The sequence below is a fragment of the Bubalus kerabau genome, chromosome 1 (genome assembly GCF_029407905.1).
Source record: "Bubalus kerabau isolate K-KA32 ecotype Philippines breed swamp buffalo chromosome 1, PCC_UOA_SB_1v2, whole genome shotgun sequence".
NCBI lineage: Eukaryota > Metazoa > Chordata > Mammalia > Artiodactyla > Bovidae > Bubalus > Bubalus kerabau.
In genome coordinates, this window is record NC_073624.1 from 203400699 (window position 1) to 203424609 (window position 23911).

General features: G+C 35.4%; 1 protein-coding gene across 6 annotated transcripts in view; it reads right to left on the bottom strand.

Annotated features, from left to right (window-relative positions):
- Positions 1-23911, bottom strand: part of DMXL1 (Dmx like 1) — a 125778-nt gene that overhangs the window by 71187 nt on the left and 30680 nt on the right. For 5 of the 6 annotated variants that reach the window (XM_055550288.1, XM_055550252.1, XM_055550272.1 and 2 more), the window contains 13 exons: positions 23445-23511; positions 21998-22176; positions 17053-17242; positions 15708-15873; positions 12343-12555; positions 10817-11070; positions 10021-10705; positions 9809-9930; positions 6621-6710; positions 6439-6541; positions 5192-5311; positions 4688-4909; positions 338-2023 (listed from right to left, as the gene is read on the bottom strand). In XM_055550288.1, the coding sequence (XP_055406263.1) occupies positions 338-2023; positions 4688-4909; positions 5192-5311; positions 6439-6541; positions 6621-6710; positions 9809-9930; positions 10021-10705; positions 10817-11070; positions 12343-12555; positions 15708-15873; positions 17053-17242; positions 21998-22176; positions 23445-23511 (4097 nt within the window). The remainder of the gene's footprint in view (positions 1-337; positions 2024-4687; positions 4910-5191; positions 5312-6438; positions 6542-6620; positions 6711-9808; positions 9931-10020; positions 10706-10816; positions 11071-12342; positions 12556-15707; positions 15874-17052; positions 17243-21997; positions 22177-23444; positions 23512-23911) is intronic. The other variant, XM_055550259.1, reaches the window with a different exon arrangement.

Here is a 23911-nt window from a genome sequence, read left to right on the forward strand (position 1 = left end):
AAAAATGTTAACTTTCACTAAACTCAAAAGTAATGGATTGGATTGGATTTTTGTTATTAAGTAGACAGGTAAAATGGACTGGATTTTTGTTATTAAGCAGAGAGGTAAAAATGAATTGGCATAATGAATCTCTGTGTACTTTCTCAGAGTACTGTAACTTATGGGATAAAGAACATATATTCAAGTTAAACCTATTGTGAAGGCAATGATGATGATGTAATAAACCTTTATGGCTATCATTTTTACAAAAATTATTTAAGATTATTTTCTGTGAAAAAAATAAGTAAAAATATTATCATCAGTTTTTCCTCTAATCCTCTCCCCAATTTCGTTTTACCTTGGCTTCGGTCTCTGCTTTCTCCAATATCAGTGCTGGTAGTTGCAATTGTATCTGCTAAAGCCATCAAAGACATCTGCTCCATCCGGCTGAGTCCTGGTAAACTAGAATGAAGTAAGTGGCCAGAAAGAACCTGAGCATGCTCAGGACCAAAGTAAGTTGGACTGTATTGTGAAAGGTCAATAACCACAGGCTCTGTATTTTCTTCATCTGTCTCTAACACATGACGATCAGTCACTAAAGCTGGCATCTGAAAAAGCTCATCATAATTTTCTTTTGACAACTGGTTTGAGTTATTTAAGGTACTCTGATTACTAGATCTCTCTAAGGATGAGTAACAGCTGTCATCATCTGCTGCAAGTAAGGCATATAAAGGAAGTGGAGGGACGGAATCGATTTCTGTGTAGTCTGTATTTTCAGTTTTGTTGAATGCCTGGGGGTCTCGAGTAGTGCTTCCACTAGCACTGATGGTGAGAGACTTAAGGCGGCGCTCATGATTAGATTCGGCTTCATTCAAAGCCACGACTTCCCCGGCAATGCACTTGACAAGATGTGACAAGATGGCCTTTGCTCTCCGAACTTTGCCAAGATCCATGAGTTCCAAAAGTTGCAAAGGATGGTACTGAGGTAAAGTTGGGGAAAGAACATGAGCTGCTTCAAAAAGACCCGAATCTTCCATATCCACAGAAGGATCAAGCGCAGTTTTCTTCCCACAGATCTTCTGTGCAAGACTGGTCATGGATCGAGTCAGAGTTTTCTTTGGAGGATGTAATCCAGAACTTGATGAGTTACTCTGTTTTATTAAACTTGTTATAGATGGAGTGCTCCCATTATATGAATCTGTTGTAGCAGGTTCTTGTTTAGAAGATGGCTGCCACTGGGAATACACATGCATTTCACAATCCATCCCTACCACCAAGATGCCATCTCGGACCCAAGATAAAGAAACAGGAAAAGGTGGAGAGCCTTCTACAGAAGAAACCAAGTCCACACTTCGTAACAGTACAAACTGAGAAAGGGGCACAACTTTAGTATTTTCCCAGAGAGGAAACGCCAGGCTTTCCTTACCAGTCTGTTCTTGTACTTTGCCAGACAGGGGTCCATACATAAAAAGTTTTGATCCAATTCCTACAGTCAGAATATGAGAACCATCTTCTCTAGACATCCAATCTAAGTGAACTAAATGCTTTGTATTTGATGTGACGCTTTCTTTACTAGATAAATAGACCTCTTGTTTATTGTAGGCCACTAAATTGCTATCAATACTAATGCCAGAATCCAACACTGTATTTAACTCATCTAAATGAATTGTCTGCTCAAGGACCCAACATGAACCTCCTGTAGACTCACATTCAAAAATACTTACATGCATCACAAAGTCCTGAGAAGATCTACTATTAGACATAGGCTGCTTATATGCTACTGCTAAACGATTTGTGTGTGCACAGCTGACTTCTATAGGCCTACCAGGTACAGTTATACTGCTATTGCTCTGTAGTCCGTCTTCAATAAGTAATGGCCATTCTTCCCAAATGTATGTAAGATCTGTTCCTCCATTCTTTGATGTGGCAGATTCTTCGTCTGTTACTCTACATCTCCAGAATCTTACTTTCTCATCTGAGCATGAAGTTGCCAATAAATAAGGTGCACTGCATATGGGATATATGGAAGAAGAACTCAGATGTCCTAAAATTAAAAAAACCCATTAACAAAATGTCAAATGATGTCAAAATAATCCATTAATAAAATGTCAAATTTGGTTAAATATGTCTCTCTTCTTGTACTAAAGGTTTTAGTCTTTTGCATGAACTAGCGTTAACAACATGACAGCCAATATTTAGCTTAAGGATCAACAAAATCAGTAAGCAGCTTTTAATGACATCGAAATGGTATATAAAAATGACATTATTATCAAAACCTTGAGCCAAAAAAGAACTCAGAAAATTTACAGCTAAGGACTCTTTGACTAAATGTGTATCTTATGGCTAAACAAAATAGCTAGACTAAGGCAGAATTAGAAAACCTAAATTCTAGTCCTGGTTTTCAATCCAGCATTCTGTTCACAGCTCTTTGCTAGCATTATATATTATTATAAATCTAATTTTAAAGATATCAATACACTTAAAAAATTCATCAATATTCACTGGCTACTTCTCTATAATATTTTAAAATATAACTGTGTGAATGCCTTACGATTATTTAAGTACTAAAAGGGCCTTCCGTGATTGAAGCTGTATTTCAAGGAAATGATGCTAAGAAGATTCTCAGATGGGACATACGTTTCCTTGGGTTTAATGTAATCAAATACTCAATTTCCTAAATCAGCATTGGCAAACTTTTCTTAAAGGGCCAAAGAGTAATAATTAGGCTCTGCTAGCCACAGAGTCTCTGTTGCAACTACTCAACCCTGCCATTGTAGAACAAAAGCAGCCATACACAAAAATAGACAAATAGGTGTGGCTATGTTCCAAACTTATTTACGAAACAAGTAGATTACCCATAGTTTGTCAAGCCCTATCCTAAACTATTAAAAATAAATTACTAATCATAATATAGATGTTATATGGAACATCTATTGTATTTTAAAAGCATATTTCAACATACTGTTAGTAAGTTTTTTAAAAGTCCTCAAGGACTTAGCAGTACTGCAAAAGGACACAATTAACACTGTCCAGTAGTTTCTCTGAGCTAAACAGATAATAAAGAGTTTAATGGTGGTTTAGTCACTGCTAGGTATGTCTGACTCTTGCAACCCCATGGATTGTAGCCTATCAGGCTCCTCTGTATTTCCTAGGCAAGAATCCTGGAATGCTGTTTCCTTCTCCAGGAGATCTTCCCAACCCAGGGATCTAACCTGCATTTCCTGCACTGCAGGTGGATTCTTTACTGCTGAGCTACCAGGGAAGCCATCCCTTCACAAAAGTCTCAGTTAAAAAAAAAATTGTTAAGACTAGGAAAAAAAGCTTTTATCATATGCTACTGTTTTTGTCAAACAAAAGAAATTTCTTCTCCTGCCCTAGGACTTCTTTTTTCTTCTAAACTCAACTTGCACCAAAGATTATTTTTAGAAACATCTTCAGTTTCTCTTACATTTGCTGTAAAAAAATTTTTAGAATTGAGTAGTGAAGAGTATACTTTTTTGGCTAAGGACGCTGCTGCTGCTGCTAAGTCCCTTCAGTTGCATCTGACTCTGTGTGACCCCATAGACGGCAGCCCACCAGGCTCCCCCATCCCTGGGATTCTCCAGGCAAGAACACTGGAGTGGGTTGCCATTTCCTTCTCCAATGCATGCAAGTGAAAAGTGAAAGTGAAGTCGCTCAGTTGTGTCCGACTCTTCGCGATCCCATGGACTGCAGCCTACCAGGCTCCTCCATCCATGGGATTTTCCAGGCAAGAGTACTGGAGTGGGTTGCCATTGCCTTCTCTGATAGCTAAGGATAACAGCTCTTAAAATTTCAATACAAAAGTCATTTTTTCCCAAACTTTAACTTTCCTTGCACTGATGCCTCTTTTATTAAAATATACCAAAAAAAAAAATCTCAGAATGTTTTAAAAAATTTATCATGACACTGTAATACTCCTGCTAACTTCACCAATTACAAAAGATTAAGTGCTTGATTACACAGCAAACTGAAGAGCATTCGAAGTAACTAGTCAAAAGTGATAAGTAAAGAAGACCAAAAATCCACACTATGACTACGAAAATGAAAGAACTAGGTGATTAAAAAGATGGATTTTTGTCTTGGTTTTCATGATACCCTTGATACCTTGAAATTCTGTACACTGGAATGACCTGGAAGGTTTGTCAAAACAAGACTGCTGGGTCCCACCCCAGAGTTTATGATTCAGTAAGTCTAGGGTACGACCCAAGAATTTTTACTTCTTACAACTTCCCAAACAATCCTGATGCTGCTGGTCTGGGGACCACATTTTGAGGACCACTGCCCTAAGGATGAGGATGATAAATATTTATCAGGAACTACACACTTAAGAGCCCTTCACAGCACAGAGCTCCTGGCTGCCATTACCAATATTATCAGTTGGCAAATAAGATGCAACTCCATTATTAACTCTGCCCTGGAAACTTCCACTTCATCTTTACCAAAGGATAATAAAAATTTGTCTTGGAAATCAATATTTAAGACAGGTCTGGCTGACAAATGCCAGAGTAATCATAATGAGAAAACATAATGAGAAATTTAAAATTTTTATTTAGGATATTGAAAGGTATTCTTTCCATTTCTGCTTCTGTGTGAATTTAAAAAGTGGGAGTTGCAACTATTTTTAAATACATAGTAAACCTTCATGCACTGCCAAATGTATCAGTCTCTTTTTACAAAGTTTACACACCTGCTGATGGCTTAACACTTATTATCTCAACTCCTTCTGGCAAATTCAACTCTTGGCTATAAACCATTTCTGAAGACAGAGTCAACTTGCTGGTACTCTGGAGATTTGCTCTGCAAGCCTGATACTTCTGTGAAAAGGGGGATAGGATCTTCTCTGGAGAAGAAGAATAATGTTCTTCTGGCTGCCAAGCTGCTTCAGATATTTTTGTATCTACTTTTTCATCTATAAAACATAAAAAAAGAACCCAAACACTGGGAGGGAACCCATATAAACATTAAAATTGCTAAATTTTATAATCCAAAACTGCCTTATAAAAGATAAAAATGTAAACATATTCCTATGATTCTTTAGGACAAGAAAACTGAGAAACTGTTTTTTCCTTAATTAACAGAATAAACTGCAATTACCCTGTCAATAAAAACAGCTTAAAAAAATATCCATCAATCTATCTATACATACTTTGTTAATCTAAGTCTACTAATAGAAAAAAAAGAAAAAACTCACCCAATGAGACAGGAATGGACTTTAAATGCAAATTCCACATGTGTAACAACGAACGGTTGTCTTGGGTGCACTCTATTACAATTAGGTAGAATTTTTCAGAAAATCCATTAGGTGAGCTGCCTGTTGGTATTAATGATATATTTCGCTATTAACATAGACAGCTATTAACATTTTAATATGAAAAATGAAAAATAAAGACCATTCTGTCGATATAAATAACCCTTTATATCCGTATTTATCATTTTCAGCTTATTTCCATCATTGTATTTAAAGATTACAAAAGCACTACAAGCATTTTTGCAAAGTTCAAAATTCTCAGGGAAAATGATAGAAGACTAAGAAAGCAGTGGCAAGAAATTAGACATTCAACATAAAGGCGTAGAATTCAAAAAGGTACTTCTCAAAGGAGGGAAAAAAAATGGAAAAAGGGTAAAGAAATGATGTACAAGAAAATAAAAATAACCTGAAACAAATACAGAATGCAGTTATTATTATAATTTGAGTCTTGATAATCGATTTTTAGAGCAACAGTACACACTGTACAGTTCCTTGGTAAGTAAAGTTATTTTTGAGTTTGGTTTGGTTCTGTAATCAAAATAACCAAGATATTATAGCTTTATTTTCCTGTTTTTCTTTATTTAAAATAACAGCTAATACTGGGAGGATGAATTTAATATCATTTTAAAAATAATATCATTTTAAAAACTGCTTAATTATAAAAAAGTATTAATTAAAACTGCCTATATAATTTTAAGTTTGTAGCTAATGCTTTAAATTGTAGATTTTTAAAGGGTCAGGTGTCAATATCATTCAAATTATTAGGGCAGGACCCCTCCCATGCAAAGAGCACTCACACATTAATGATAAAGAACATGTCTATGATACTTTTTTAAAAAAACATAATTGATGTGAGTTCCCTGGCAATCCTGTGGTTAGGACTCTGCACTCTAACTGCCAAGGGCCTGGGTCTGATCCCTAGTGGAGGAACTAAGATCCTGCATGCCAGGTAGATATAGATTAATTAATTAAAGTATTTTAAAAAACCATAACTGACAAACTCTTTTAATTTTTTCATTATCCTTGCCTTGCTAAGAATAAAAAGATACTGATATTTATGACAAATATTATCACAAATGTACATAGGAAAAATTTAAACTTAGACATGAAACATTGTATCAACTTATCTTTATTAACTGCCTAACATACTGTACATTTTATATCTCATTACATAAAAAATTCTTCTTTACCTGCATCAGATAACATTCTGTCTTTTCCCAGTCTTTTCTTCTCAAGATTATTCAAAATGAAGTCTTCTTGAAAAACATGAAGCAGTTGGGTTTTTCTGCCCTGCTGAATGTAAATAAATACCAACATAAGTTGACATATATATTATTTATTAATGCTCAGTGGCCAGAAAAATAATACTTACAAGTTTGGTAATGGGATCTAATGCGATAATGCATCCTGGCCTGGCTGTTGACTGTTGACTGACGATGTTAAACACTTCACCAACATATTTCTGTTTTTGAAAAAATGGATATTTCCTTTATTAAACAATTAAATTTAAAAAACAATAAAAAATGATCTAAAATGTCTACAAGAGACCCACCTCAAAACAGGGGACACATACAGACTACATTTGAATCAGTTCTAATGAGGTGGATGAAACTGGAACCTATTATACAGAGTGAAGTAAGCCAGAAAGAAAAACACCAATATAGTATACTAACGCATATATATGGAATTTAGAAAGACAGTAACAATAACCCTGTGTACGAGACAGCAAAAGAGACACTGATGTATAGATCAGTCTTATGGACTCTGTGGGAGAGGGAGAGGGTGGGGAGAATTGGGAGAATGGCATTGAAACATGTATAATATCATGTATGAAACGAGTCGCCAGTCCAGGTTCGATGCACGATACTGGATGCTTGGGGCTGGTGCACTGGGACGACCCAGAGGGAGGGTATGGGGAGGGAGGAGGGAGGAGGGTTCAGGATGGGGAACACAGATATACCTGTGGCGGATTCATTTCGATATTTGGCAAAACTAATACAATATTGTTAAGTTTAAAAATAAAATAAAATTAAAAAAAAAAAAAAAACAGACAAACAATAAATAAGTTCAGGTGAGACTAAATAAGTTCACAAGTCTTTTATTATAAACATTCTGGGATTCTACCAGGCAATTACACAGGAATGAACAGAGTTATATAGCTCAGTTGGTGCAGAGAAAAACAAAAGCAATGTCTGGTAATCGTTAAGGAGAAAAAGTATTTTATAATTTTAACTATGAAAGAGTGACTTCAATCTCATGGAAATGTTCCAAGAATCAAAGCTTTTTAGCATTAACTTTGACAAACAAAGCTAAATAAACAAGCTGACATACTATTTATAAACAGTGATTTCTTGAGCCACATCATCTTCTGACTGCTCTTGTCAAAGTCATATGGTTAAATTCAATCTTCATCATGCCTGATCTATCAGATATGAATCTGTTATTTCTTCCTCTTAGAAATTTCTTCATTTTGGCTTTCTTTATACACCACACTCACACCACCTTAACAATGGAATGCCGCAGGGTTCAATCTTCCTACCATTTCTACTTTCCAACTATAGCCTCTCCCTCAGAGATCTCATTCAGCATCACAACTTTATATTCTAACAGGTACTTATTTTCTATCTTCAGACGAGGCCTCCATCTAAACTCCAGACCCTAGCCTACTAGATCTCTTGGATATCAAACAGGATTTCAAAATTAACATGTCCAAAGTCAGGCTCTTGAATCCTCCCTGCACCTCAAAACCTATTTACACATTCTTCACATCTCAAGGCAAACCTTGGGAGTTATCCTCTTTTTCTCACACAAACCCCATATCCAGTCCAATCCTTATAGTCAATGTTCAAAACACATCCAGATTTGACCAGTTCTTATCCTCTTTATCACCACACCACTTGCTACATTCTACCCCCCTTTCACTCTTCCCTAAACTACTGTAATAGCTTCCTGAATTGATCTCTCTGATAACACTTCTGCTTCCCATGTCTAATCTATATAGCAAACAGTGATATTTTAAAGCCTAAGTCAGATCATAACACTGTCATTCTTTACACCAGTTTCTATGTCATTCAGAGTAAAATTCAAAGTAACTACAATGGCCTATGAGGTCTTTTACTGCAAAGGCCAGGCTAACTTCTTAACTTTATTTTTTATTACTTTCCACCTCATTTATCCTACACCAGCCACAACAGCCTCCTTGATGATCCTTACCTACCAAACATGCTCTGGTCTGAGGATCTTTACACTTGCTTTCCTGAAATACTTTTCCCTCTAAATATCCACACAGGCAGCTCCTTCATCTCCTTCAGGTCTTTGCTCAAACTGTACCACTTCTGTGAGGCTTTCCCTGACCAGCACTTTACTTGGCACTCCCTACTACTTCTGCAACACTGTTTCTCTCCAAAGTATTTATTAATATATTTTGACCTTTTTTCTATATTCTTTCACTGAATGTAAGCTGAGATTTTTATCTGTTTTGTTCACATCTAAATTTCCAGCGCTTAAAAAGAATTCCTGAAAAATAGAAGACCCTCAAGAAATATGTTGCTAGTATAACACTGTATGCTTTAAAAAAAAACTTTTTCTTCTGTAAAATAACTTAGGGGAAAACAAAACAAAAAAAGATGGGAGCAGGCCACTGATAACCTGTGCAATTCTGTAACCAGAGCATTAACAAACATTAATTGGAAGTTGAGGAGACGGCTTGAATCTCCTAAACAACAAGCTCAGTATGGCTAAAAGTTACCTCAGGGCATACTTAAAAACACCGAAACCAACAGAATGGAAATATTGGCTTGCTGAAGGTGCTGAAGCAATAGAGATGGGGGTTTGCCATCAGTTGGGAACAGGAGGAAGTGCCTTCTAATCTAAGACAAAAGCTTTGCAACTCCTGCCTGTAGTACAACCAAATTGAAAGCTTTTTTCACTTGATTAAGATTAAAATGCCACTCTTATTATTTCGGTTTCCCCTGTTCAAAAATAACCTACAGATGAACCAACATGATTCAGCAATATACTGTCAGAAGTCCCCATATGTCTCTGAGCCAGGAAATACTATGGGACTTCCCTGGTGGCTCAGTGGTAAAGAATCTGCCTGCCAATGCAAGAGACATGGGTTCGATCCCTGGGTTGGGAAGATTCCCTGGAGAGGGAAATGGCAACCCACTCCAGTATTCCTGCCTAGAAATCCCACACACTGAGGAGCCTTGGTAGGCCACAGCCCATGAGGTTACAAAGGAGTCAGACATGACTTGCGGCTGAACAACAGAAAGAAGTACTACATATTGTTGGACATTAGATTCTACTTTTGGAATGAATGAAAGACATGGTTTCTTTTTAAGGGATTGGGATCACTATAAGACTATCACTAAGACTATAATGTAAATGTGTAAAAAATAACTAAAAATACATTTAATTATAAATTTTATATTACATTACATTATATTACATTACATTACATTACATTATATTATATTACATAGAAATTGCTCAGTAAGTATAAATTAACTATTTAAACACATCATATTTTATTCTTAGTTTCAAAAGTCATTTACTTACAGAAATTTCAGGATTGGAAAGCTCATATAGAAGCTTCTTGGCATCAATAACTGCTTCATATAATCTCAGATATTGTCCATCACTTGCTACAAAGCACGCACTAGGAGAGTTGCAATATGCACCTAGATGTATTTAAAAAACATTTAAAATTTAACCTTTAAGCAACAATGTCAGGAAATCTAAAGTTCTTAAGTAAAAATCAGAATGCTTACCTAGACAATAACTGGGAATAAGAGTGGGCAGCCATGCCACATTGGAAAATGCAGAAACGTGAAGAGAATTAATCCGGGCAAGCTCAGAAACACCTCCAGAGAAAGACAATGGCCCAACTGGATCAACTCTCCAAAGAATAAGCTCACTGTAAACTGCATTGGGATCCTGAAAGGCCATGTCAATAGTGCTTTTATTCTGTTGTGCCGAAGGACATTCTTCAATATTCACAGCATCATCAGGTTGCTTTTGGTTGTCAACATCTGGTGTCCTTAATGCATTATGGTGTGACGTTGTCAGCAATAATGGTAATACTGAGTGACAAGCTAAATCATTAAGATGAAAGCGATGACCACAGTATCTGGATTTGTGGGAAATACTGAGAACTGTAGAAAAAGCAGATTCTTCGGCAAAACTGACAAGCCATTGATTCAGGGAGCCATCAGCATGCTTTGAAATCATCATAACATTAGGGGTAAAAATACTTAATTTTAAACTATTAGTTGATTTACTGTGACCAGAAGAGATAAGCATTGACGTGGAACGTGTCAGGCTGGAAGGTTTTTGTTTCCCTTGCTGAATAGCCAAGTCAACATTCTTGGTACAGGCATACATCACTATGCTTTTACAGAGAGAGTTTGCATCACCTGTGGGGAAAGCTACAGGAATTCTGGAAACAAAGGACACCTGGAATTAAGAATGTGAGCATTAGAAGCCATGAAACTGTATAAAGAGGTTTTACAAAACAGTACCCACATTTAACAAAAAGCAGCTCTCCAGAGATCATAAAAATAATACCTGTACTTGACGAAACATACCAGGCTGGTATTCGTCCAGCCAATCCACATGCCAAACCAGCAAAGAACCATCCATGGGATGAATACTGAATAGCATGTCTGCATTTTTACTCCATTCAGACAGAAGTACTTCAATCTGATGATCAATGGCAGATGATGGTAATGGCACAAAACTTGAATTTGGTATCAGTTTATCACCACCCAATTCCTTCTTTTCATGATTTATTTTCAGATCATCAACACTGTCATCGATCTCTATAAGCAAAAGAGTTCATGGACCATATAAATACAATCAAGCTACTACTATAAATTAAGAAATGCATTCTTAATCTATCTTTACAAATGCATTCAAAATGAAAAACATGTTTTCATATAAACAGGAAATGGGGTTCCCTTTAAAAATAATTTTGCTCCAGGAATATAAGGCCACTGGAGTTAACTCAGTAGTCAGAAGGCCCAAAAGGCTGAGTCACTGGATTATCAGTAGAAGGGCTAATACTGACTGGAAAATAGGTAAAGGGGGCACAAAGAGTCAGACAAAACTGAGCGACTAACACTTACTTACTTAAAGGGAGCATGAACTTGTAAACCATTACTGTGGGGTGGGGGGCAATTTGGCAAAAGTTATTGAAATTTAAAAATGCTTACGCAATATGCTAATTCCCCATCTAGGGATCCACCATATAGAAAAATTCACAAAGATAGAGAGACGCGGGATTTTACCATTATCAGTATATAGTGAGAAACAAATGAAATCAATTTAAATGTCTATCAACAAAGAAAACGTTTAAGTTTTCTCTTGAGTCTCCTGACTCAGGAACTGTTAAAATTAATGAGCAAGAAAAGTGCCGAATACTGAATTTAAGCAAGCTACAGAACACTATGTTCATTTAAAAATGAAATCCCATTGTACAATTAAAAAGAAACTACCTTTATATATACTTCCATGAGCATAGAAAAAAATAAAATCTGGAAGAATGCTCATCAAATTTAACAATATGGAAACTTTATACATGATGGTACTGCTTAATTTTTTTTTAAGGGGAACATGTAAACTTGTAATTTAAAAAACACTTGATTTCTCTCTACTTGACTGAGGCTGAATGAATAGAAGCTGAATGTAGAGCTTAAGCCCTAAGTGTACTGCTTCTCAAACTTTAATATACATACAACTCATCTGGGAATTTCACTAAATTGCAGATTCTTGTTTAGCAGCTCCAGGTGGAGCATGAGATTGTGCATTTCTAATAATGCCAATGCTACTAGTCTGCAGATAGTCCTCTGAGCAGCAAGACCCTAGTGCTCCACAGAAGCATAATATGGAGAATTCTAAATCCCTACATTACCATCAGGAAGTAAGACACTTGGAACAAAAACGTCTATACTGGATTATTATATGAGCTAGTCCAAATGTGTATTATGTCACTGAAATCTGAAGGTTATTTCTAACAGTAGCTGGTGCTACCCTAATATAAAAATATTCTCTATCTTAAACAAAACGTCATTTTACCCTTCTTAATGCTTTACCTTCATCAGATTTTACATCTGCCTGATTAGAATCTTCTACACTGGTCTCAGAAGATGGTTGCTCAAAACTTTTTCTAAGTTGTTGTAAAAAGACTTCCATGGACAAAGAAAAATGCAACTCTTTATTGTTTAGCCAGTGTACCACAAAAGGTCCACTCTTCTCTTCATTTTCACTTAGACTCAGAGAGGTAATAGAAGGAAGAAGTGGAATGTCTACAAAGAACAAGAAAAAAATCAAAATTATAATTGCTATCATGCTAGCACATAAAACACATTTTATTTAATCTGTGAGACTCACAATATAATGGTTCCCACAATTATTACTAATGAAAAAACAGACTTAAATGTTGTATTTAATATACTTATTATAAAGGACAGAAAAGTACACATTCTAAGTCACATACCATAACTTACTTATATATACACACATATGTATTTTTCTACAATTATAAAATGTTCTCATTAAGAAACCTATCTATAATTTGTAGACATGTTAATAGAATAGTGTTCTTAATTTATACAGAAACTCGTTAGAAACATATTTTAACCTGATCTACCATTAAAAATGTCATCATCAAGTTGTCAAGGGACCAGTGATATGTTTACCTCAATAGCAACAACTTTCTTTTACTTAAGAGACTGACATATTAACTTTTTTCATGACCTACCTATCTAATCCTAAGATAGATACTGCAATAGATACTGTTTATTTATTAGCATCAAGATTGAAATCAGATAGTATGACACTAAGGTTCCCTTCTTATATTCAAGAAAATCATTCAAGACAAGCCAACTCAGCTAAAAAAACAAAACAAAATCTGGTCCCTTGGTATTACTTTTGAAATCATTGCTAAGTGAAGTATATTGAAGTACAAATTCAGAGTAAATTGTAAAAAATGACAATTCTTACGTAATAGAGGTAAAGAAAGATTTGTCTATTATTATTAAAGTCCAAATCTAAATCATGCTGGTGTCTGCTGAACAGTACAGGCTGGAATAGATTCAGGGAAGGTTAATAATTTTCTCCAGAACAAATCTGCTGATTTTTAAAAATAGGAAATATAAATAATTTGAATTATTTGTTCAAACACTGTCTATTGCTGGACACCAACAGAAAGAGTATTATAGGGGATAAAGGAAAGAATAAATGAATCTTTTCCCCACCCCTTCTACTGGAAGTGGTTCTAAGAGTTGATGGATATTATCTAATTCAAGAGCTCTGTTTATAATTATATATTCATTAGTATAATTGTTTAATTAGTATTTATCTATCTCCTACCTGGTTATATGCTTCATATGAGCAATGATCAATAGCATCTTGATCATTATTGTATCTCCAGTTCCTACATGACACTAAACACACAATAAAAGCCTTGAGGGGCTCAACTACCAATTGCACTGTTGCTAGGTGGATACACAATAGTGTCAGGGATTTAAACTGTCCGCAAGAAACTTCATGGGGAGGATTTTCTAATTTTCAACTTACAAATCAACCCAGAAGAGATAAGTAATCCTGAAGTAGATCACAGGCCTAGCTATTAAGTACACAAAAAAGGAGGGGCTTAGGCTGACTTTTAGCAGAAGCATTCTGGTTGAAAAGTAATCACATTTCCTTTGCCTTCTGACCTCACTCAAAAAATCTGGTAAAATCATTTCTTATGAGAAATAATCATGGAGAGGGTATACGAGCTAGAACTAAGAGAACATACTATTATAAACTTCTCTCCTGTATCTATTTCTATTGATGAACAGATAAGTTCTGGGCCTTGCAGAAAGGTCATTCTAACAGACCTAATTTAAGGAAAGAAAAGTCTCCACAGAATCTAATATAGCTCCTAACGTTATTATTTTTATTTGATTTTCCCTAAATGTATGAACTTTTCTTAGGAACCTACAATCTGAAGAAAGGTTTTAAGAGTTTTCCTTATTGTAAAGTAGTCAAGAAGATGCTACATTGTAACTTAGGTTTCTTTTTCCATAACACCTCAGCCTTTTCTATTAAAGTGAGAATTCAAGCTTTCTTTATTCTCAAAATACTGTCTTTTACTCACAAAGACTTTCAAAATTATTCCACTGACCTCAGAGCTTCCTCTGGATACTATAAGCACTGACAATATATCTTTTTTGATAAAGTAATAATATAATTTTCAATAAAAATCATTCAATATTCTCCCATTTACATTTTCTTGGCTCATGGATTCTTTTAGTGCTGGGACTGTTATTAACCAAATAAAACTGAAAAAAAAAAATAGGCAAATACACTTTATTCCTACCACAGGTATCTCTGAACTTTTAACTTATCAAAGCACTTCTCACTTTGATTCAAGTAACTAATGGACTGTATTCATTCTATGAACTTCTCACTTTGATTCAAGTAACTAATGGACTGTATTCATTCTACGTTTCTTGAAGAATGCAATACTGCAAATCCAGTGTGTTATATGTAAATAGGTTGTGCTTAATTTATGTTTAAGAATATCTCTGGACTTCCCTGGTGGTCCAGTGACTAAGACTCTGCCCTTTCAATACAGAGGGCCTGGATTCAATCCCTGGTCAGGGAACTAGATCCTGCACACCAAAACTAAGTGTTTTCATGCTGCAACGAAGACCTGGTGCAGCAAAATAAACAAACAAAAGAATATCTCAAAATACACAAAAATTCGTTAGAGTGGTTACCTTCTGAGGAAGAAGACTAGGGTGGAATAGATGTGAAGGGAGGTTAACTTTATATTGCCTGTATAGATGGTGGCTATTATGTGCAAATATTATTTTTAACTTTTTCCAAGCAATATTTTAAGGTTCTACCTTAAATGCCCAACTGTGACCACCTGGTTTTTAAACATAAAATATTTACTATAATGATAAACACATCAGTCTTCAAATTCATAGATAAATCCAGGTATTCTAGATCTTTCAATCTATCTCAAAGTACATATTTGACCACAACACAAGGTTTCTTAATTCTTCAGTTATAACTTCTACAATATTTCTGCCCTATTTCTGAAATGGCTCCAAAGATTAAGTACAAAACATACCAGTTTCATATGAACAACTATACAGTAATTATAATTCTGAGGTGTTGATTTTTTTGTTAAGTATTAGTTCAAATCTCAACTTTTGAATAAACTGATACAGAACATGTCAATGACTTATCACGATCTAAAATTACAGACCAAATCACAGCCTTAAGAACCAAACAAGTAAACAAAAACTTTTTCTATCATCAGTGAGCTGGCTATAATGAAAAGTTAGCTAAGAAAATCACCTACAATTTTTTACTTACTCAATAAGTATAGTATAACTTACTGGTCATAAAAATCAATCTACTTGATCTGAAAAACATTTTCTGAACAGCACTTTATTACCTGTGGCTGGGTTGATGCTGGCTGCAATATGAAAGTGGCAAAGTGCATTGGCATGCAGTGGCGTGTTCCTGTGAACGTGATGAGGGTCTTGCTGGTGTGGCAGGTACCCAGTATGTGCCACAAGCGCAAGCGATCTCCGACCTCTACGAAAAAATTTCTGATTTACCTATAAGAATAAAAACAATGCAAAACAAAGTAAAACTAACATCTATTTTGTTATACGCATATAAGTTATATAATGATTGTTAGATGCTATTTCAGGTAAGCTTATATGTACAAGTACTTTACAGTATTTTTGTACAACAAACGTGAAACATGAAATAAGCTTGACACTTTTAACTGCCTGACTCATCTTTAAACTATCACACAATATGTTAAATTTTGATTTAATATTTTCTTAATTTAAAAAAAGTTTACCATGCATCTGTGGGAAATGATGTCCCTATCTATACGGTTCTCTTTGTATCTACAGGCTACTCCCTATGACCACAAAGCACTGAATAATATTACCACCATTCATTAGGATGATACTTCATAGTTTACAAAGCACTTTCACTGCAATCACCTCATTTGATCCATGAGGCAGGCAACGCAAATATTGCTTTTCTCATCTTTCATGATACAATACTTTATACAGAATACAACATCACCTGAAAGTGATTCCTAGTCAAGGACGTCTTTCAACTATTATTATATATAACCACTGATTGAGTCTCAGTGGTTGAGTCTCTATACAATACACACTTAATTATATTCTATGCCACTAGCAATATGATCTAAATTTGAGAAACAGTATTTCCATAATTATACAAAACATTCAAAGATAAATCATTTTTAGGTCACTTTCTTATTTTCAAGGATCCATGTTACTAGTCTATGTTTAATTAGCCCCAACATCAAAAACTGACTTTAGTTTTGCCATACTATAGTAATTCAAGTTCTTGGAGGTTTGAACGATAACAAACATAGAACACAATCTGATAAAGTAATCATTCCTGTAATGACAGGACAAACACCCTAAGCCCTAAAGAAAGAAAAATAATACATTATTTTTACAGTCAAATTTTTGCATTCTCAGATCTTAATTTACTTTTTGTTATTTCAGCTAAGTTAAGTATGATCATCCTTTTGATATCATCAGTTAACCTAAGGTTAACTTTGTAATTATAGGCAGTTTCATGCTAGACAAAAAAAAAATACTGAAAATTTTCTGAGAACTGATTTCCTAAGACATATATTTTTTCATAACTATCCATGATTTTGAATATTAAGATGAGTGTTACAAAAAGGCCTTGTACAAAAGATATTAAAACATGTAGGAAAAACATCTAACAAAAACACTTACATCTGAAGCATTCTGAACTCGTTCTTTACTGGAAACGTTTCTCTTGATGTTATTTGTTAAATTAATTGGTTCAGTCCAATGGTTGCAGTCACCTCCATAGAGCAAACAATCATTTGGTAAAAATGTCTCTACCCAAAGACGACATATGTTATCTTTGCAGCAAGTCAACAGTACATTACATACAGAAGCCCTAAGGAATAAAAGGATTTTAGAAGCGAAAACATAAATTTCCCACAGTATCATATTCCACAATGTTTCTATAATTATTTAAATGTACACAACTAAGGTATCAATGAAAAAAAAGTCAGTATACATTTATGCAACATAGTCAAAACCATTAAAACTGAGTTGGGTATGTGATTTCATCACTGCAAATGCTTGCTAATCCATTTATTTTCTGCCTAGAACTCAGTAGTTCCTGTTTCAGTAATCCAAGATTCTTACATCTAAAGAACAAAAACTGAGATCATATCATACTCCCTCAGTTAATAACAAGGACAAAACCTGACATCTTCTATTCAGATTTTCTGATTTATTCAGTGGATATTTATTAAAATTATTTCACAAGGCTTCATTTTTACTTCCTGTAAAGGTATATGCATACTTGTCACTAACAAGCTATAGTAACTAGTACACTTACTGTGTCTTTGCCTAACATATACCAAAAGCAGTCAAGTGTGAAAACAGAAAAATCCGTTAAATATTAGCCATCTCCTTCCTTAGTCATTTTTGACTTTCAGTCAATTTACTGTCTTGCCACCCCACAAAATAATAACAAAACAATTACATATATGTTAATAAATCCCATGTGCATCAAGAGCGCAAAAGCTGGAATTCTATTATTAAAGACTACCTTTCTATTGGCTGACAGTCTTTGTTAACTCAGCAAAATTTTTTTTTAAGTTGCAATATCCTGTAATAGAAACTTAATCAAACATATCTAACTGATTAAAAAAGAAAAACCAGTAGAAGGTTTCTATCAAGTAACTTGATAAGTTAAAGAAAAAAAATTTTTTTAATATTCTATAGTAGTCAGTTTTTAAAACATACCTATCTGATTAAAAAAAAAAAAGCAAAGGGCAAGACCAGGGAGAACAGCACATTCTGTCTTGGTAGCTCTCTCCAGATTCCTCCCCTGCTCTTACACCTCCCTCCCTGCCCCTCCCCTTCTATGTCTACTCGCCTACAAGAAACTTTTCCATTTCCATCCACTCTCTAGGCTTCCCTGCCTCTGCCTTCTCCTACAATTCTCTGCTTCTTAGCCTCTCCAAACCACCCTCCCTTTCCACCTCTCCTACCTCTCATTGGTACCCTCCTCCTAGGGCCTCTCCTTACCTTTCCAAACCCTCTGTTTCTCCCTCCTTTTCCCATCCTTATGCCTCTCCCTCCTCTTTTTCCTTCAATTTTCTTCCCCTTTTATCTCTGTCTCCCACTGACGTTTTCCTGCTCTCGTTCCCTCTGTTTCTCTCTACTACATTTACATACACACAGGCAGTGGCAATAATATCAAATGTAACAGAAACAGAAGACAATACAAACAGGCAGTATGGAAAGTGCAAGGTTCATAGTGCCCCATCAGTAAATGGCAGAATGGGAGGCTTACAAAGAAAGAGCAGAAGATAGGAGACTAAAAAATTGAACAGACAGCAATCAGGAGAGGCATATGAACTTAGACAAGACCAACAAAGCAAGCTAGAAAGGTGCACAACTCAGAAGCATGGACACGGTTTCGACCACAGATAATGTTCTTCAGAACACCAAACCTTTACAAATAGTGTAAACAACTGGCTGGTAATATAAGCATGGCATAGAAGAAATATCCTGATGTATCTGAGGCATTGCTCAGGCCATGTCTCCCTTTCTCACTTCTTCATCAAGGTACCTTATTCTCTCTTCAATAAGCACATCATATTCAGGTACAGCCCTCCCCCTCCACCCGAAAATGATATATATAGATGAATGACCTTATATAGGGCAACAGTATGATGGGTAAGTGTCTGCAACAGTTGTCCTATCTTGAGGCAACGACAGGCTAAGATGGTTCTAAAACTAGTTATGTAAAACCAACTTCTGAAGGTTTTGTGGGGAAAATAACCAAACCTCCCAATCTGTCCTATATTCATCATTTTAATTAACAGGGAAGTGCCTGTATATGCTCATTACAAGCACATCCCCATTTTTCCTCTTAAGATAGCAGACACTTTGTGTGAAGCATCATCATTTGGTTGAACATCTTAATTTTAAGATGCCATATCAGAAAGGACAATGGTCTTTGACGGGATCTCTTTCACTCTCATGAGAAAGGGTCAGCCTTCCTACTATAAATCTGCAGGCAGCTGGTGAAACAAACATGAAAACTAAAAGAACTAAAGGAAATTAGTTGTTTTTTTTTAATAGATCCGAAAGTGAAATTCTGGAAACCTTGCCAAGGCGCCACAACTAACAGAAAAGTCTCGTTCTATACCACAGTTCTTTATGCTGTAGAATTTAGTTGATAAAAGAGATAAAATAAGTAGGCGGAAAAAATTAATATTTTTTTTTTTCTGTCATAAAGTATTCTTAATGCCCCAGTTCAAGGTACCTGCCTCTGATGGTATCTTCCACCATGATCACTTTTGCCAACAGTGGGTGAACTGTATCAGAAGCAGATGTGACTGTCCTCTCTCAAAATATACAATATTTCATAATTATCTTTTTTAGTATTCTGGTGCTCTAATTAGCTGCATGTGAAAATACCTGGAATATCGTCAGAACTCATCCTTCGGAATAATGTAAACTTCTGATAGTTCTAAAAGGTTGACAGTTTGTGAAGACAGCTATTTTTACTTTACGTATGTCATAGCTCGGGGCTTTCCCAGTGGCTCAGCAGTAAAGAATACACCTGCAGTGCAGGAGCTGCTGCTGCTGCTAAGTCACTTCAGTCGTGTCCGACTCTGTGCGACCCCATAGACGGCAGCCCACCAGGCTCCCCCGTCCCTGGGATTCTCCAGGCAAGAACACTGGAGTGGGTTGCCATTTCCTTCTCCAATGCATGAAAGTGAAAAGTGAAAGTGAAGTTGCTCAGTTGTGTCCGACTCTTTGCAACACTATGGACTGTACAGGAGACATGGGTTCAATCCCAGAGTTGGGAAGATGTCCTGGAGAAAGAAATGGCAACCCACTCCAGTATTCTTGCCTGGAAAATCCTATAGACAGAGGAGCCTAGTGGGCTACAGTCCATGGAGTCGCCAAGAGTCAGACACAACTGAGCACACACACGTCATGGCTCATTCTATTCTAGACACATAATTATACGTGTGGGCAATGGTCTCAGAGGTACTAAAGTAATAGTTCTCAAAGTGAAGGTGGACTGAGGGTGCTCCTGCTAACAATATAGACTGTCCACACCACTCTCCTTTAGCTCAAAACTGTGAAACATACTTCTAACAGAAGAACCATCCGTGTACCTAGAGGGTCCTACTTCAATGCTTTGTTAGACTGGAGGAGAGAGGTAAGAAAAATGGTAACTATCTCACTACAAAATTGTCCAAAAGATCTAGGTATAAGAATGATGTGTGTATGCTGTTATACATACATTATATGTGGATTTGTGTCCAAATCCACAGAATGTACAACACCAAGAGTGAATCACAATGTAAATTATGGACTTTAGGTGATAATAATGTGTTGATGTAAGCATCAACTGTAACAAATGTACCACTCTGGTGGAGGATGTTGATAAAGCAGGTGGTTGTGCATATGTGGAGAAAAGGGTTGTATGGAAAATCTCTGTACCTCCCCTCAACTTTGCTATAAACCTTACACTGCTCTAAAAAGAATGTTTAATATGAAATAATTTTTTTTTTTAAATCTTGGTTTACTCTGCTGGTTCAGAAGAGCAAAACTAAAGTTAACAGATGATCTAAGTATGCTATAATGGATCAGCTTAAGACATTCTCAGATGACAAAAAGATAAGGGAAAAACTGTATTGATCCATAGTGTGGCCAAATTGAAGATGGCCATGTGGAACAAAAAGGGATTTCTACCTACAATTAAGTAATACAATACCTCTGTAACTTACTGCTGCTGCTGCTAAGTCACTTCAGTCGTGTCCGACTCTGTGCGACCCCATCGACGGCAGCCCACCAGGCTTCCCTGTCCCTGGGATTCTCCAGGCAAGAACACTGGAGTGGGTTGCCATTTCCTTCTCCAATGCATGAAAGTGAAAAGTGAAAGTGAAGTCGCTCAGTCGTGTCCAACTCTAGTGACCCCATGGACTGCAGCCTACTAGGCTCCTCCATCCATAGGATTTTCTAGGCAAAAGTACTGGAGTGGGGTGCCATTGCCTTCTCCGCTATAACTTACTAAGTATATGCAAAAAGTCAATGGGATATCAAGTCTGACAAAGACTATAGGAAACAAATGAAGTACTAACAGGTTTATTTGTGCATGCATGTGTAGGTTAAATTAATATCTAGTTTAGGACATCATAATCTATTAGCTCATGTACTTTTCCTCAAAGATGCTGCAGGCAGTTAAAGAAATATTTGAAGTCTCATGGTATACACTCTCAATAAAGCTTGTATTTTTAGTTACAAAAAAAAAAAAACCAGTGGATACACATAAAAAGGGACAAGCTAAAGAGAGTGAAATATGAAAAAGTTGATGCAAATAGAAATTTGGAGAATGATTAAAGATGAAAGAATTGAAAGAAAAAGATGCACAACTCTTGTCACTTTAAGATATATGAACTAGAGGTAAATTATCCTTTCACATGGCTCTCCTCTTAAGTATCATACATAGTTAACTCATAGCCAGAGGCTTGCAGTCCAGGAGCTATCTAGTACTACTTGAATCTTCTTGGGCAAAAACCCTATAGCAATGGATTCTCAAAATGAGAAAAGCGGTCAAAGTCACAAAGATGACGTTCTCTTAATACATGGGAAAAATGACTAATCCACTGACCTAGGCATATATTTGCTTGTTTTACGCCAGGAAAATCCATTTACAGCTCGAGGATGGGCCAGATATACAAAAGAAAAGTCAGTTTCTCCTTCAGATTGTTTTTCTGAATTTTTATCTGGAGAGGTAACAGATGTCCGCCAGTTTTCTACATTATACCATACCTTTAAAAGACAGTCAGCCTAAGAGGGTGGAAAAACAGAAACAGAAAAACATCCGGATCAGAATTAAAGGTTAAACCAAATACCAAAGGTAAGATTTTTCTTCCCAATTAAAGGAACATAGGCATTGGGCATGGAAAAATTAAGAAAATCTCTGAATTCTGATAACTTTTCTAACCAGCATTCCTTAACTGTTCTTTGAGAATTAAGGTATGTGAACGTGTGTATTTTGCAAAGGTTGGTTCAAGGAAAATGCTAGCTACTATTTGATATGGAAAATAAAAGTCATTCAGGAAAGACCTAAAGATGAAGGGTTCATTTTCTCACTTAGCCAAATATTAAATAAGAAAGTATTACCATTAGTAGACTTCAAAATACTGCTAATTTTATAAAACAACATTTTTTACAGATTGTCGTATGAATGTTCAAAGAAAATGATATTAACTAGTTAGCAACTACCACTATACAAAATATTCTAAGCACAACCAAAATTGCATCTCCTAATCTGGGAAGGAAAGCAAGAATGAGAGATTAGCATGTACCAGGTTCTGCTCTTAAGTTACTAATTACATTCCTGACGCTGACTAAAGTTAATCAGATTAAACAGCCCTAGTTTTCTCCTAAAAAAATTTTAGGAGAAAATACCTCATCAAGAATTTAAGACATCTCATATTCTTAGTGTGCAGATTTGAGTCATGGGAAAAATAACTTCAGACTATTAGTTTTATGTAAAGTGCTCTGTGAACCAATGATTTAAAATAATTAAAATTTAAGGGAATTCACTATTCTGAAATCAACAGGTAATAACAAAGAAAAGTTAAAAATGTCCTTCTAGAAAGTCTGTAAATTCTTTTACTATAAATACAGTCCAATATAGCTGTCAGCTAGAAGATAACATAAATAACAGTTATAGTTTATTACTGACAGTATACTATATCCAAGACACTGTGCCACTTTACATACACTGTCTAAACTAGGATCCATGACCTATGAGGTAGGTATTATCATCCTTAGTTTATACATCAGAAAACCAAGGCTCAAAGTGATTAACTACTTGCTCAAGATCAAAAAGTTGGTAAATGGCAAACTTATACCCAGATCTACCTTTGATTTAAGCTGTTTCAATTATATCATATTGCCCTTTAACATAATAATATTTAGCCAATTTTTGCTATTTAACATATTTAACAGAAAATGTTTGCAACTTAAATAATGAAGCAAGTTAAATTTTTTTGATATTTCAAAATACACCATAAACACAACTTGATAATAGTATTTTCACAAATTACCTTCCCAGCAGTGGCAAAAAATTCTCCATCTGGTGAAAATTTCATTAAATGAACTTGGGAAGCAGTTCTGTAAATTAAATAGACAAGGCAAAATTTTCAAGGAAAATTAAATGAGAGAATGCAACATTACTCCTCTAAACTATATTCAGTAATCTGCTTCAAATACAAAATATAATAACATAAGTTTGACACTCACTTTTCAGTATATCTCATAAATTAGAAATAGAAAATGTAATATTAAATATAAAAATTATTTTCAATGTAAAAATATCTATGCATAAGAATCATATAAGGAATGACTTGTCATTCTTTAAAGCTTAAGACAGAAGAGTCATAGGTCTCATTCCTTTAGAATATGAGAAAGAAAGGTTTCATTTTTTAACCTGGAAATCTAATTTTTGGAGCTATGGATACTTACATTCCAACATACATTTACAAGAACAATAAATCAGTATTTTATAATGAAT